This window comes from Melanostigma gelatinosum (assembly GCF_949748355.1).
Source record: "Melanostigma gelatinosum genome assembly, chromosome: 10".
Classification (NCBI taxonomy): domain Eukaryota; kingdom Metazoa; phylum Chordata; class Actinopteri; order Perciformes; family Zoarcidae; genus Melanostigma; species Melanostigma gelatinosum.
Window position 1 is genome coordinate 11,136,119 of NC_136643.1, and position 16,502 is coordinate 11,152,620.

The 16,502-nt window shown below is 46.1% G+C and overlaps 1 protein-coding gene across 1 annotated transcript; it reads left to right on the forward strand.

Moving 5' to 3' along the window:
* The first annotated feature begins 119 nt into the window (after positions 1-119).
* On the forward strand, positions 120-14,437 carry mcm3ap (minichromosome maintenance complex component 3 associated protein). The gene is made up of 28 exons (XM_079277605.1): positions 120-2,004; positions 2,427-2,662; positions 3,032-3,113; positions 3,304-3,442; positions 3,545-3,738; positions 3,953-4,092; positions 4,368-4,565; positions 4,799-5,067; positions 5,247-5,409; positions 6,093-6,250; positions 6,679-6,902; positions 7,234-7,481; positions 8,410-8,510; positions 8,663-8,794; positions 9,127-9,240; positions 9,386-9,538; positions 10,108-10,305; positions 10,398-10,466; positions 10,565-10,699; positions 10,865-11,018; positions 11,392-11,656; positions 11,892-11,989; positions 12,102-12,492; positions 12,629-12,913; positions 13,038-13,167; positions 13,309-13,494; positions 13,649-13,784; positions 13,978-14,437. The coding sequence occupies exons 1-28, from the start codon at positions 447-449 to the stop codon at positions 14,143-14,145; spliced, it is 6,324 nt and encodes a 2,107-aa protein (XP_079133731.1). The 5' UTR covers positions 120-446; the 3' UTR covers positions 14,146-14,437.
* The last annotated feature ends 2,065 nt before the right edge of the window (positions 14,438-16,502 follow it).

Consider the following 16,502-nt stretch of genomic DNA (forward strand, 5'->3'; position numbering starts at 1 on the left):
CGCAACGTTGGCAGTAGCGGAAAAGGATTTAGCATCAAGCGGGGACCTAATTAGCTGTCGGACCGGAACCGGATGTGAGGAAATGTGTTTGAACACATCATTTTGTTATCGTTTCAGCTGCGCAAAAATATCAACATAGCAAACTGTGAAAGGTGAGATTTTTGTCGTATCATCATTGCGGCATTTCTTAGGATTTTTGTTGTTGTGTCAGTACAACAATTGTAAGGGCAATGGAACAACCGTTGCGACGCAAACTTCAACAATGTTTGTGTTGTTAGCGCGTGCTAGCGTCCGTTCCTGTCTTCATAATGTTTTGACTTTTACGTAATATGGTGCTACACTGAAAAACTCGAGAGACGGAATCGGTGTTACATATGTACGCTACTTGAACTCCTGGATGAGAAACAAGTAACTAAGGATTCGAAACATCCGCTAATATTTGCGCCATGAATCCCTCCAATCCGTTTGGCAGTCCGCAAAGTGGAGCTTTCCAAGTCCCAAGCAACGCTATGAAGCCTGGTTTGTTCCAGTCCTTTGGACAGCAAAGTTCTAGCAATCAGCCCCAAACTGTGGGCTTTTTTCCACCGTCGGCGTTTGGACAGCCGTCCGTCTTAAATCAGCCCTCGCCTCATGCAAATACCATCTTTGGACAGACTCCTGCTTTTGGACAGTCGTCTACACAGCCCCCCTCACTGCCTACCATAAGCCAGGCTCCAGCATTTGGACAGTCATCATTAGCAATGAGTAGCTCAGGCTTTGGTAGTAGCACCGCACCAGCTTTTGGACAGACTAGTGAACCCAACAAAAGTTCAGTATTTGGCCAGACCCCTTCATTTGGGCAGCCTTCAGCATTTGGGCAGGCTCCAGGTTTTAGCCAGCCGGCCCCGGGATTTGTCAAACAACCACCAGGATTTGGCCAACAGCCCTCTGGGTTTGGAACTTCCCAGATGGCTCCTGGCTCTGCCGCCGCTTTGGGGCAGCCTCAGCCACTTGGTTTTGGACAGTCTGTGTTTGGACATCCGTCATCTACCAGCGCCGCCGCCACCGGTGTATTTGGCACAGCTCCGAGCGCGACCCAGAGCAGAGGCTTCGGAACGTCCAATTACAGTTTCAAGCCAGTCAATGAGGCGCTGTTCAAACCCATCTTCAATGCCAGCCCTGAGCCCGCTAACCCTCAAACTACTTCAATGTCCAGCTCACCTTTTGGCAGCAATGGGTCCCAGACGAGCTCCAGCATCATGAGTAGCAGCGGCACCGCCGCCACTGGCTTCTCTCTGTCAACGGGGGCTACGTCAGGCCAGCTGGGCTTCAGCTTCTCGCAGCCGGCTGCAGCCCCCTCTATCTCTTCTCAAACCAATACACTAACAACTGGCAATAGCAGCACTCCGTCTAACACGCTGCAGTTCACCTTTTCCCAGCCAGCAGCCCCCTCCAGCTCCAGCACCAAGGGATCTACCGCCGAGCCCACCACCCCGTCGTCTTTCAGCTTTTCAACCACAGCCCTCCAGCCTCAGGCAAAAACCCTTTTTGGAGGACCCAATGTTGGTCCACCCCCAGCTTATGGTGACATCAAAGCCAGAGCAGAGACAAGCACAGAGGAGAAGGGGAGCAATCCTGAGGGCCTAGGAGAGAAGAGTGTATTTGCACGACTCGGTAAAGGCATCAAGCGAAAGGAGAATCCAACGGTCCCCAGCGCTGTCCCAGAGAAGCCTGCCACAGCAGATGAGGAGGAGGAGGAGGAGGAGGATGTTCCAGCAGAATCAGATGCACCACGACATCCTTCAAAGAGGCCCCTAATGAGGTCCCACGCCCCACCAGTAGGCTTGTTCGGTAGGGCATTAAGTGGTCTTCGGAGAGAGGCCACAATGGAGCCTGAGCAGCAACCACCGAAGTGGGCGGAAACGGAGAAGGAAGACGTTCGATCTCAGGGGGATGACGTACCTCCTACACCACCCACAGCGCAACCACTGACCAGGGCTGCTCTGGAAAAAGCTGAAGAGTCAGGTGAGACATACAAATAATACATAAAGTGTGTTTCCTACATTTTGTATCAAGGTGTATATGAATTTCTGAAATCTATCAGCACTATAAAAGGCAACTCTGTGATTAAAAATCAATCTTAAATGACTCTTGTCTACCCGAATAAATTGTGAATTTTTATTTTTGTTTTATATTTTTGACAGTTTTTACTCGTTGCACACCTTTATAATTAGTAGGAATAATAATCTGGGATATTTATGAAAAAAACATAAAACACATTGTTTTAAACAGATTCTGTGATACTCTCAATAGTGTTTGCTTTTGATGAAACACAGACAGAAATCTTCATCCTGCTGAATTTCAAGTACATATCTTCAATGAATTCAAAGAGTGGATTGCATTATCAGAATATGCTCATCCTGTTGCCGGCCCATCACCCTCTCTAGACTCAGCCTCGGACCTCGGCCTCACGACCCCTGTGAGACGCGGCGTACGCAGGGAGAGCGCGGAGAGCCTGAGTGGCATGTCTGCCTCCGACTGCACCGTCATCCAGTGCAGGAATGTGCCCCGCTCCCTCAACAAGAAGGACGTGATCGAGAAGCACTTCGGTCGTTTCGGCAAAGTCATCCGGGTCTACTGCCGGCCTAGCAACAACCTGGTCATAGTGCACTTTGATGACCATGTGAGTTAATTCTATGCTACTTACTCCGGGGAAAGCAAGTTCACCATATTCTGGCTATTTTGAGTTTTCTGGCTTCACCAAATCTGGCAATTAATGATAACCGTGCTCCAAGCACTGGTCCCCTAGTAGCTTAGGGTTTTTCAGGTAACGCCGTTCACCACAGTACATTTTTCTTCTTTACTCATAGTGTGTTCTCTGTGGCCATATTGGAGCCTTGGTTTTATTCCAAGTTGTTTGGACTTCTTTTTCTAGTTCTGAGCTCGGCCCGTTTCCCGCCAGGGGACGACCCCAACAGTTAGCTAGCTTAGCCGCTAATCGTGATGCATATTTTTCTCATTTTAAGTCCGTCACTGTTTGACTCTCTTTCAGGTGTCAGCGTTAAAGGCGAAGAAGAAAGGAAAACAGCTAAATAAACATGAGCTCCTTCTCTTGTGGCAGAAGAAGAAGCACAGTAAGTACATTACCGTGAAGGTTGAATTAATATAGAAATAATTGCTTGCACCCAACAGGCACAGTTCTGTTGTATTGATATGACTGTTTTAGAAAAGCAAATGTGACTATAAATCAGGACTTTGTGTTACTTTAATATTACCTCTTCATTCTTTGCAGTGAGTCACTGTATTGCTTGTTTTGTGCATTAGGTCCAGAGGACAAAGGGAGCAGAGCTGCAGCAGGAAAGGAGGAGGCAGAGGGACAAAGTCATGAGGACACGGAGTCCAAGGCTGCTTCCTCACCACTCAGAAAACCTGCACTGAGGAGTTTGATGAGCTTCAGCCGCAGGTACACGTAAACACTTGCATCTGCCTGGACCCGTGCCTACCCTTAAAAACAGCTGAAAACGTTACTGTGGTGCTGTGACTGTCTTTCGCGTGTCTTTTTCAGTTCTCCGGTAAAGAAGTCGTCATCGGCCAAGTCTCTGCAGTTTGACGCCGAACCCCAGAGAGAGAGCCGCTCGGAGGCCCAGAGCTCGGAGCGCCCGGTCCCCTCTTCCCTCCTCCACCTCGTCGGCCAGACGGCCGAGACAGCCGAGGACAAGTTCCGCCTCCTGGAGCAGAGAGACAAGATCCTGCGTCAAGGTATAGCCACCGCTCTCACACCAATCTACTGCAGCCATTAAGGGGATAGTTTGGATGTTCTGAATTGAGGTGGTATGAGGTACAGCGCGACTGTAAAGTAATACACTGGCTATGGACCTCATACAACCCCACTTCAGAACATCTCAGCTGTCCCTTTTTAACACGGCTAAAACACGAGAGACATTCTAACCGAGTGCATAATCTGTCCTCACAGGTCGGCCCAGGAGGACGGACCTGGACCTGTCCAAGGTGTTTGTGGGGACGTGTCCCGACATGTGTCCAGAGAAGGAGCGGTACATGAGGGAAACGAGGAAACAGCTGAGCATTTTCGAGGTCATCCCAAACAGTGAAATGGTAACGTCCTTTAATGCTTATGTTCCACATTCAGAAGAATATACTCTTCTCTGGTATTCTTAGCTTTTATTATTTACGTTTTTATCTAGTTCTGTTGTTTATTTTCATCCATTGACATATTAATACATTGGTGGAATAAGATCACACTGTAGGTGCGTTCCAGGCATATTGTGTATATATAATGTTTCTGCAAGTGCTTCCAAGTACGTCAAAGACTGGAGGGACGGACTCTGTAGACAAAATAAATGAAACCGTAACCTCCTGTCCCCGACTAGGTGGATCACTTGGCAGCCATCAAGGAATACAGCCGCTCATCAGCGGACCAGGAAGAGCCCCTGCCCCACGAGTTGCGCCCCCTTCCTGTGCTCAGCATGACCATGGACTATCTGGTGACTCAGATCATGGACCAGGGCCATGACAACTACCGGGACTGGTATGACTTGGTCTGGAACAGGACCCGCGCCATCCGCAAGGTAACGGCCCTCTTCCAATCTCTTATTTCTTATTGTTTTATTTGTGTAAAAATCAGTTTTTTTGGGAAGCTTGGCTGAGTGGTGTAGTGACAACCATTTTTGCCATCAACTCCTCCTCTGAATACTTCCCATCCCACTTTCTGGGACCCAGTGGTGATTTTTGCAGAAAGGAGGAGCTAACGAGTTGTGACACGTGTTTAGTGTACTGATTTCTTCCTCTGCTACACCCACAGGACATCACCCAGCAGCACCTGTGCTGCCCTCACACGGTGTCACTGATTGAGAAGTGCACGCGCTTCCACGTGCACTGCGGCCACCACCTCTGCGAGGAGCATATGTCAGCTTTCGACGCCAAGATCAACAACGAGAACATGACGAAGTGCCTGCAGAGCCTCAAAGAAATGTACCAGGACCTGGCCATGCGTCAGGTGTACTGCCCCATGGAGGCGGAGTTTCGCCAGTACAACGTGCTGCTGAAACTCAACGACGGTGACATCCTCCGGTCAGTCCATGGCAACGCAAATGATTCGATATATTGGTGGAATGTCATTGGTACATTTCAATTATTTTCTACGTCTTCGACATCATGTTTTGGGGCTTGGTTTGTTTGCATTCACTGCATTTCGTGCCTCACCTCACCCTATACGCTAAAGAGATACTTGCTCACCCTTGTCCACGCAGTGAAGTTCAGCAATTCCGCGACGAGGTGCGTAAGTCCCCCGAGGTGAAGTTGGCCGTGCAGGCATTCGCTGCAGTCAACAGCAACAACTTTGTGCGCTTCTTCAAGCTGGTGAAAGGAGCCTCCTACCTCGCCAGCTGCCTCCTGCACAGATACTTCAATCAGGTCAGAAATACCTTCCTGCATTAATTCATTCAAACTGAGACAACCGTGAACTTGTCAAGAGAGTTTTCACTGATCTGGATATGCTCTATGACTTTGGGAATATGAGGAAATAAATGAGCATAGAAAAATCAATTTCTGCCATGTTTTTGGGAATAAAATGTTATAAATCAGGCTTTGAATGATAAATGGACAAACCCCCTCTGTAAGAACATTCAGAGTATAGAGAGGTATGAAACTGGAAAGTTTGGTGTATGTAAGTGCTACAGAAGTGGGGATTTCTGGAGGAAAAAAATAACTCTTACACAACAGGTGAAAAGAGATAATGGGTATCAGCGTGAAACGTTCCCAGTTCATTACATACATTATATGCAAATGAGGCATTATCTAATACTAACCTCTGAGGAATTTAGGGAAAATCTAAAGATACAAACAGACAAACGTCGTAAAATTAACTTCTAAATGTGTATTTGGATGTTTTCTTTCCAGACTTGTTCTGGTAGCAAAAGAGCCCAAAATCACACAGGGCGTTCTAACTGCTTTCATTAAAGTAGGAGATGCGAATAATGTTTGGCAATGTTGCAGGTCCAGGCAGAAGTTTGTGTTTAATGTGTGTGTGTGTGTGTGTGTGTGTGTGTGTGTGTGTGTGTGTGTGTGTGTGTGTGTGCGTGTGTGTGTGCATACAGGTTAGAGCTAAAGCCTTGAATACCTTGAACATAGCCCTCACCGTGGGTCCGAGATCGACTGCGTTCCCAGTTGAGGACATTGTTCGGATGTTAATGTTCCGCAACACCGACGAAGCTTCTGACTTCATCCAGCAGTACGGCCTCAATGTCAACGATGGGTGAGTGTCTACCGGTGGTCTGATGGATGTGTGAGCCGTCAAATTTGAAAATAAAGTTTTGGAATAAATGTAACTGGACAACACCCGATTGCAGCCCCAGAATAATATATCTCTATATTATATAAATAATGTGTCCCCAGGGAGTTTTGTACCTCAGAGTTAAGTAGTCATGATCAAAAAATGTCAATGTGTTCATAGAAGGCCACATGATGGTGGTAGTGGCTCTTTCTGCACGCTTTAATGTCATTTATTCAAGTTGTTTCAAACACCTATTTTAACCCTTTAAGTTCTTACGGGTTAACATGTAGTTAGCAATCACCTCAGTCACTGGTAGTGATACAATGACTGTTAACCATGTCCACCTCATGTTATAGCTTATGTCCAACAGAAATGCATATGTTAATGTGTTTCGTTAATCTTGTCCACAGTGTGGTGGAGCTGAGTCGGATAGCCTATCAGGAGCCAGATCTGCCTCTGTCCCACAAGAAGTCCGAGGTCATCCTCGCAAAGAAAGCCATGTTGATCGGAGAGGTGGTGAATGGAGGCCCCCCCCCCAGCCCTCACCAGCACACCCCTGTCTGCAGCTTTGACTCCCAGGACAGGTACCGCGGTGAAGGCCCTCTGGCTGAGCCCACTCCCAGCCAATTTAAAGGTAAGTGCTCCTTTTCCCTGATGGTAACCCCAACTACTTTTGAAATGTAATAGATTACATATTATTTATGACCCTGTTAAAATGTAATACGGTAAGTTATGTAAGAATATATTTGGATGTAACCCCTTTGTAACATTCTGATTGGTAACTGTAATTTAACTACATACCTTTTCTCAGTAACTGGTTGCAATTACCGGTACATTTATTTTATAATTGATTCACATACCTCCGTTCCATCTACCTAGTTACTCCTCAACTTCACTGGAAATAAGTATGTAATCGCATCACATCTATAACAATAACGATGTTTTTGTTTTTTTAATTGCCTCAGCTATCGCTGCCAAGGCCGAAGTTAAGGCACCACCCGGCGTTGATTTGCTGTCGCAGGTGGTTCCAGACATGCCCGCTGCGTTCGGGTTGCCTCCCGCTGTTACTGAAGAGACGGGAGAGCGCAGCGATCGGTACGACCGCTCGGCCCACCCAGCAGACGGCCAGCAGCTGTTCCAGCCGATACCTCAGCCGCAGCCCGTCGAAGCGCCGTCACCTCCGCCCAAACCTCAGCCGGCGTACAGCAATGAGGTGGGCAAGATCTCTCGGCTCTTTAGCTCAGACCACATAAGATGGCCCACCTGGTGTCTTGTACATTTCGGTGATGGAGAAACAGGGGTGTGGGGGGTTCAACTAGGTACATTAACTAGGTACACGAGGCTCTTAATCATTTCATTTTTATTCTTCTTTATACTCGTACTCCACTGCTTGTCAGAGCACTTGTGGAGTAAACCACTTACTCCACGACATTTTTATGACACCTGTAGTTACTTTGCAGACCAACTTCCTCATGAATCTGCAATAATAATCCAACAGTTAAACATATTATCACACTCTAAAAAAAACAGCCTTTCTAAAGACATGTCGCTGTCTTGTAATCAGGTTATTGTTACTTTACTAAAAAGACGGCTCTGAATACTTCTTTCACCACTGTGATTGTCTTTATTCTAAGCTGTTTTAAATGTCCGTATCTGCCTGTGAAACCTAATCTTATCGCTTACCTGGCGTTTTAGCCACCAAATGTCAATTGCAATACGTATTTTAAGGTTGAGTCTGAAATCAAAATATTATAAGAGTGGAAAGTATTAATCGCTTCGTCGTAGACGGAACATTTTTTTGCAAAAATGCCAAAGCTCAGCTTCTTAATTGATGGGATATGCTGCTCTTCTTTGTTTTGTCTACTTGTAAAATAAATATTTCGGTGTTGGACGAACAAAACAAGCAATCTGAAGATGGCACCGTGTACTTTAGCAGATATTCGGACCGGCATTTTAAACTAGTATATGACGTTTCATAGACCAAACAATTAATACAGAAAATAATCAGATTATTGGATAATGATAATAAACACAAGATGCAATAAAATGTAATCCAAAAATACAGTTAAAGTCTGTATTATTAGTATTATTTTAGTATGTGTATGACAGTAACTGTAGTGTTTTTGTCCCCCCCCCCGCAGGACATCATGGCTGTACTAGACGTTGTGATTGAGGAGGTGGTTGGAGCAGCAGTGAGGGAGGTAGCAGGTGCTGGTGCTAGCTATGCCGCAACAGCTCTTGCGTAAGTTCAATGGATTTCATCCATCCACGTGTTGCCTTTTACGTCACTTCTTCACAGTTACCGTATCATTAATTATTTGATGACAGTGCGAAGATGCATTGGAGATCTTGATATGACTTAACTTCCTGTGCTGTTGCCTTTTGGTTCTGCAGGGAGAGCGGTGTGCAGGTGGAGTCACTGGTGAGTGAGGTGTTGGGACAGATGCTTCAAGAGGTGTCCTCCAGCGAGATCAAGCTGGAACAGGAGCGTGTCGCCGACGAGGAACGCAAGCTCGACGAAGCCAGGTCTGTTTAGGGCAGCCTGTCGATTTAAAGCACACTGTGTTTTATCAGTACACTCGGCTCCGTTATGAAAGGAGAGCAGCATCTTCTACTCTGACCCAAAACACAGGACCCAAAATCATCTTTTGTAAATTGTTAGATTTCATTTCACAGCATCAGACCAATTATCAAGTAGGTTAGATATAGTCAAATGAAAGAAAAGAAAATCAAAGGTGCAAAAAAAATGGCCAATCATTTTGATGCCTGTATCCTGCCAATTTATAGCGACTATCAAAGTAGCTTTATTGGCCACAGCTCACCACTCCGTTTCCTTTTCCATGTCTGTCCGGCGCCAGGAGGAGGCAGGAGCACGAGGTCTTCCTGGTTCAGTTAAGCTTCTCTCTCTGCAAAGACCTCATCTACGAAGCTCTAGATGAGACGATCAAGGAGACCGCCACCTCCGAGATCCAGTAAGGCTTTAAAAGTCGACCGGATTCCAATGTGGTCTGATGTGAAGTTACACGATTACCAAGACGACTTAGAATGACAATAAGGTGCTCGCATTAAAGAGGAATATCATGAACTTCAATCTTTTTTCCCCCCCTCATTTTTCAGACAGGCGGTGAAAGAGAAAGCAAAGCGAGTAGCTAAATGCACCGAGCAGGTCTGCACCAGTCTAGTTGAGGAGACTTTGACTGCAGACATTGCTCTGTTAGTTGAAGACCTCCTTGAAGCTGAGCTGCAACGCATCCACAAGTATATCAAAAGGTAAGAAGCTGAGAAATATGCAGACCTTCATGTGAAACCTGCAGCAAAAACGCATTTGTGACGCCGAAAAAGAAAGGCTCACCTAAAAATAATCAATATCAGTTTAAGTGCCGGCTATATTTAGAATATGTTCACAGCTTTGTCTTGCCATCAAATAACCTTTTCCGACCATGAACCTTTATTTAGGCTCTCCAAGCTACCAGACTCCATTGGGGAGAAAAACTGTGATTTAAGGCGTTGCTGGTCTGCCGCTAACCGCGTTCGGTTGTTTGTTGTGTTATTTCGTGATTTTGGTGAATCGAAACTCACCCTTTAAAACACCGAAGTCACACAATAACACAAAAAATCAGCCAACCAGGTTAGCGGTAGACCAGCAACGCTTGTGTTCTGCAGGACTGTTTTTGTCAAAGGAGTATTGTGGCTTTGAAGAGAGCGTAGATGGATGTAACAACTTCAGTTCACACTTTAACTGATATTGATTTTTTCCTCCTCCTTACTCCTTTTCTTTTTTTCGTTCACGTGTTGATTAATCTTTTTTGCGTCTTTTCTTCTCTCATCCGTACCACCAGGTGGCGTGATGTGGTAGCGGTACGTCGGCAGCTGAAGCGACAGATGAGAGGCTTCCCTGCCGCTCCGTGCTGTGTGGACCCTCGATTCAAACTGAAGGCTCTGGCTCCCAGCGCCCCCGCGCGGCCCTGCATGGCCGATCTGGCCCGTGGTCTGGTCAACCTGGGAAACGCCGGCACCCTGGCCCTCTCCAGCACCAGGTATGTTCTTCTCCAAGTACAGTTGTTTTCCCAATCGTGTCTTAAGAATATGTATATATGTATTTTAAACTTTTTTTTTTTTCTTTGTGAAGATTGTTGAAAATGAGAGAAGAAGCAATCCACCAGATGAGAGTCCACTACTACTATCAGCAGCTGCTCGAGTAAGTCATGCGTATGTTTATTCAGACAGTGGTCCACGTCGCGAAGCAGCATTTGACCTCTTCTTCTTCTTTCTTTTTTTTTTTGGTGTTTCTCTCAGTGAGAGAGTGTGGGAGCCGCTCGACCTGCCAGCACTGGTGACAGAAAATATCCCAAACCCGCCCGACCGAATATTCTGGAAAGCTGTTCTCCTCCTGCCGAGCGACCACGAGAGTGTAGCCAGCTTGGCAGACGGGTAAGCAGCAGCTCTTCAATATGACAAAAAAGGTCACCGACAGTAACGGCAGTGGTGACGGGTAGATGTTTTATTACCTTTTTACGGTTTAGTTGAGTTTCTTCTCATTGAATCTCACTGAACCATTCATTGAGCGTGTCCTCTCGTCTGTCCGTCTGTCCTCAGGATCCTGTCAGACTGGCTGGAGGTGAAGCTCGGTGGCGGCAAAGGGTCAGAGGTCAGCGAGGAGCAGCGAGATGGCACACTGCAGACCCTCTGTGTCACCAACACACTCCGGGACGAAGGACAACGCACCTTCAAAGTCCACATCAGCGTCAAGGTAGACTGCAGCTTACACTGACAAAACAAAGAGATCAGCAAGTCTGCTGATTGGACTGCATTTATTCTCATTTGTACATTATTCTGTGCTTGAGGAAAGTCCTTCCACAACAACTTTTATATTGACCGAATAAAAGTCATGTTTAGATGTTGTTCAATGCTAATAGGTGGCTTTTAAAGAGACAGGGATGTCAGTTGATGAATACCACTGACTCTTCACAAACACTATATATGCCTATCTATATATTGGGGCTTATTATTAACCTACGTTGGTTTTGACAAATTAGTTTGTACTATTTAGCTAGATACAAAAAATACTATGGTCTGCGTAACATGAGGTTTTCTGACCAGTCTTCTCGGTGGTGTCCCCCCAGGCGTCCCGAGGCCCTCTTACCGAAGACGGCCTGTCCAAAACGGAGGAGTGCCGTGACCTCCAGGGGACGGGGGCTCTGATTGTGTTGCTTCCCGCCATGCCCATCACCGAGGCCGGGCACGACGAGCAGGATTTAGCTCTGCTGTCAGCCCTGCTTCAGCTCAAACAGCTACAGCAGGCCAGCGCCTGGCACTGCCCGCTGCCCCTGGCCATTCTGGTGCCAGGGCCCGAGTGTGGCAGCGGTGATTCACAGAAACTCGAAGAAGGTCAGTAACAACACTGATAATGAAATATCATTTTGGGATTGCCCTGATTCGGTACAAACCCGTACTGGGACATTTAAATAGCCATTGATGGAATTAAGGTGATTGCATTTACTGCAATATTTTATGTATTTGTGTTGTATGTCAGGCAGTAGTGGAGTAACAGTAGCTGAATTAATCTGGACAAAATGTGTTAAACGCTGAACTACTCCTCTCATGGCGCCTCCTTGTCCCTCAGCCCTGATGCTGCACACACTGGTCCAGGAGGGCCTGATATCGGAGTACACCTTCTTCTTCATACCAGAGACCACAAGTGACCTACAGGGATCCAAGCAGGTATTACACGTACTCTTTTTTTTAATTTTTTTTTTATGTAATGATCTTCACTTTCTGGGATTTCCAAATCTTCCACATCTTCTCTCCCCTCCGTCCTGTTGTGTGTCTCTAGCTGAGCCAGGCTACCCGTTGGCTTCTGGCCCGTGCTCCACCGCCCTTCCCGCTCTCCTGTCAGACCCTGGTGCAGCTCGTAGAGGCCAGTTTGAGTCGTGAATTCAGCCCCCGAGTTCACGCTCACTGCCAGGAGCGGGTCGCTGCACGTCTTCCCTCCCAGGACCCTGTGCCTGTCATCCAGCTGTACAACGGCATCTTGGCTCACATCGCTGACAAAGTGTCGTCCCAGGATCTCAGCAGACTCTCGTGGCCGCCAGGAGAGTTCTGCTTGCATGACACCCGTGACTTTGTCCCTCATCTGGATTGGAACTCTGCCCAGCACCTGGACTGGTTGCGCAAAGTCATCCTCAGCCTGCAGCTGCCACAGTGGGAGCAACTATCTGCTACAGGTCAGTGACGGAGATGTTAATTTAGCTTCTTATTACTGCAGATGTTCTATTAATGCAAGTACAAAAGAGAGATGTGAACAAGAGGCTAATGCTGCATGTATTATACAGCATTTATTATCCCTCCCTTTCTCTCTAGACTCGTGGTCCGCGCTCTGCTCCTCCATCTTTCGCTACGCTGCTCAGATCCCGGTCTCGCAGCGCAGTCAGCCTCTCCTAATGTCGCGGCTGGAAAACCTTCTGGAAAGGGTCAGGCTCAGGGGCCACGGTGCCCGAACCCCGGCATCCAAGCTAGCCACGAGTAGCTGGGACGACGAGGATGCGTGTCCAGCCTTCAGTCAGATTCCTTGGGACGACGTGCTGGTGATTTGCATAGACCACAAACTGAAAGACTGGCAGATCCCCGGACCACCTGTCTCTGAAGGTGAGCACATTCTCCGGGGAATGTTATTTTACTGTCATTTCGAATTAGAACCAATGCACATGTTCTATGTAAAACCGATGCTGAATGACAGTTTGTAATTATTTGTTTGTTTTTGTTGTTTTAGATGCCATGACGGATGATGGGGAGATCCTGGTTTACCTCCCCACGGAGTCATTAAAGGGTTTCCAGCCACCTGAAGAATGGACCCAGGCCATCAGACGAACGCACCGAGAGAAGCAGCAAGAGACGGAAGGGTAAGAAAGTACAAAAAGCCGTCAAAAAAAGGCGGCCGTCTTTTAGATGTTAACATTACAACTGCTGGAAAGAATACATTGGCAAGTACAAGTTACAATCACAGTACTCATCCTCTGCTCTCTCCTTGACTCCGTCCTCAGTGCGGATGCTGCTGCTTGTGCCACGCCCGGCACTCTGTCCCTCAGACAGAGGTTGTTCAACAGTCTGGCCGAGCCTCTCGAGGCCCCGACGGCCCCGCTGGACATCACGCACACTCCCACAGCACAAGAGCTCCTGGCCCACAAAGTCCTCAAGAGCTTGGAGGAGGAGAAGGCTGAAAGCAGAAGGTACAGCGACAGCACTGCTGTTGAAAGTTTTCATTGCATCCAGAAGTTCTGCTTTAAGAATATGCCATTTTGAAGGACGAGGTGTGTGCGAATAAAAAAAGAATACCATATCCACAACATGTAAGTCATGTCTAATTCCCACTGCTGTCCACAGGACCATGGAGCAGCTTCAGCATTGGCTGGATGGTGACCCCTTGGTCCACTTGTCCACACCGCTTTTCATTCCATCCTCAACTCTGTTGTCGATGCACGCAACCATAACGCACGCACCCACAGCTGCCGTCACACAGGTAGGACAAGTCCCCTCAGCTCACACAGTGATCCCGAGTTATGTCCTTTTTGAAACGGCCATTCTTGGTGTTGGGAATATTGTTGGCGTCTTAGATGAAAGTGTCTTATGTGTGGCTGCAAATGATAAGAGATTCGTCAACAAAATGTTGCAAACGTTGCAATCACGAATCATGCATTGTTTTGACTTTCCAGGAGCCAAAGTCTGATGATCTGTCGGACAAAGCAGACCTCCCTCAAACCATGCCCGTGTCTATGACGTGGCGGCTGAAGGAACTCGAGCGGCAGATTTTGGCGAGTCATGAGGAAGAATCGGCTTGCAGACTGAAGCTGAGTGGTCTGCTGAGCATTGTTGATGATTGATGAACTGTTGACGGAAAATCACAACTGCCGCTATGCAAATAATAAAAAATTTAAGAAAAAAAAGCTTCTGCCTGGGACGAGAGACTGACAGTTTGTTTGCATGTTGTTTGTGCAGTGTCTACCATAGTGGTTTTTGCATAAACCTGACCCTTAAAGTGTGTTAAAATCTCTGGGAAGGTTGCTCTTCTTCTTGTCTGTCTTTAACACACACTTATGTACTAAGATTGTATTTGTAAAACCAATCCATTGAAAGTCTTGTTACATGAATTTGGGGGGGTGACCCCTCACGATTTTTAATTCGATAATAAAAAAATTGAAAAATTAATTAATTTATATATTTTTATTATTATTTATTATTAGAATAAGTATCAGTGTGGTTTGGGCATGTAAAGAATGCAATCAGTAATGTACCGAGCTGGATCAAACACAACTTACCTCAGGGGCTGAAGGGGATCTGCTGAGGCGTAACCCCTCTCTGGGCTGGCTTCTCAAGAAAATATGAAGAAAAGGATTTGGTCGAAGAAACTAATTCGTTACTTATTTATTTGCATTGAAATCAAAGTGTAGTCTCTTGGTCCAAAATACAGAGAAAAAAATCGTTAATCAAAGTATAATTCTCTTCAGAGCAGTTTCCAGATCTTTAAAAGCACTGACTCCAAACTATCTCTCTCTAAACTCTCCAAACTATATAAACGCTATCCAAACTATCTCTCTCTAAACTCTCCAAACTATATAAACGCCATCCAAACTATCCAAACTCACAACTCTCCACCAACAACCCACATTTTGAATGGAGCCTGAGGGGTTTATATTGCTGTCAAACCTCTCGGCAAAATCTGAACCACTTCCCGAAGCAGTCACGTGGTACAGCCGGGCAGCGAGGCTTCGGACGTCATCATTTTTGGCTCCTCCCCTAAATTAAGCAAGCCTCGATACGCGCTTCGAGGAAACGCCCCCTCCTAGGAGAGTGAGGAGAGAAGGATAGGTGATAAGATGGAGCCAGCTAGGAAGAGGAGGATTTCCCCTGTGTGGGAACACTTTGATTTGATAACTCCTAATAAGGTAAGCTAAATCTAACTCTATTTCAGACACATTAGGTTTGCTTATCAAGAACTGTATTTTTCACAGTTTCTTATTTTATTCAAAGGTGAGGTGTTTATTGTGCTCCAAGGAGTTGCGGTACAATAACAACACCTCATCCATGCTAAGGCATCACCGTGCCTTGCATGAGAATAAGGAGGAAACTGGAGCTTCACCCAGCCATTGTAAGTCATTACAATATTACAAATGCACCATCACAATTTTTCCCTGTTCACTTTTGTTTATTGTGCAAATAAAGACAGGTAACAGACACTGTATTTATTCTCTTTTAACCAGCCACCAGAAAACAAGAGCTGGATGAAGCCCTCGTCTCCATGATAGTGAAGGACACACAGCCCTTCAGTATTGTGGATGATGTTGGATTCAGGGCGTTTGTGTCCAAACTGGATCCCGATTTAAAGTAATAGGATTTTTCAGCCAAACAAAAGCCACCGAAGCAATAAAACGACTGACCTCCGAGTGTGCCACCATTATACGGGCAAAACAAAGCAGAGAGGAAATCCCCCAGGCTTCCACCTCTCATGATGTCACAGGAGGTAATCTATTATTTTACATTTTGAGATCAATTATTCCGATGAGAACACTTAGTAACATGATCTGTGGTTTCCTCTTAGGTAGCAAACTGTGGCATCGTTTAGACACCAGCGTCATGGAGGCACGGAAGACTCAAAATGTAACAGCAGATGCCACTGTGGAGGTCCAGCGCTACCTTTCCGAGCCAAATATAAGCAGGCTGGAAAAGCCTCTGGAGTACTGGGAGAGGCAAAAATTCCTGTATGCAAATTTATATAGACTTGCTCTTGCGTTTTTGTGCACGCCAGCATCTTCTGTACCCTGTGAAAGGGTGTTTTCAAAGGCCGGAGAGGTTGTGTCAAAAAAAAGGAATCGTTTAAAACCAAACACTGTTGAGAAACTGTTATTTCTGAATAAAAATGAATAAAATGTCCCGTGTCCTGTACATCACTGTCCAAGTTCCACAAGCATATTCAGTCCCCTCTTCCTAGTTCCACAAGCACTTTCACTATCCTCTGCCTGCTTAAGCCCATGCCATTTTCCTAAAGTGACATAATAACATCATTACACAACCTGCCATATCATATGATACTACCATTTTGGGAAAATGTACACACACAGAATACATTAAAAAAATATTTTATTATGCACATATGTCATAATTTATGTACAGAAATGATTTGGTCATACATTTTTGTAATTCAGTGATTCCCAACAGCCATAACAGACACAGAAATTCAATG

What these genes read in the sequence shown, in the direction of transcription:
- mcm3ap (XM_079277605.1), top strand. Translation starts at nt 447, where the DNA reads ATGAATCCCTCCAATCCGTTTGGCAGTCCGCAAAGTGGAGCTTTCCAA. An exon ending in GGCCTCAATGTCAACGATGG is followed by an intron (nt 6,251 to 6,678) that starts GTGAGTGTCTAC and finishes TCTTGTCCACAG; the next exon opens with TGTGGTGGAGCTGAGTCGGA. An exon ending in CGCAAGCTCGACGAAGCCAG is followed by an intron (nt 8,795 to 9,126) that starts GTCTGTTTAGGG and finishes GTCCGGCGCCAG; the next exon opens with GAGGAGGCAGGAGCACGAGG.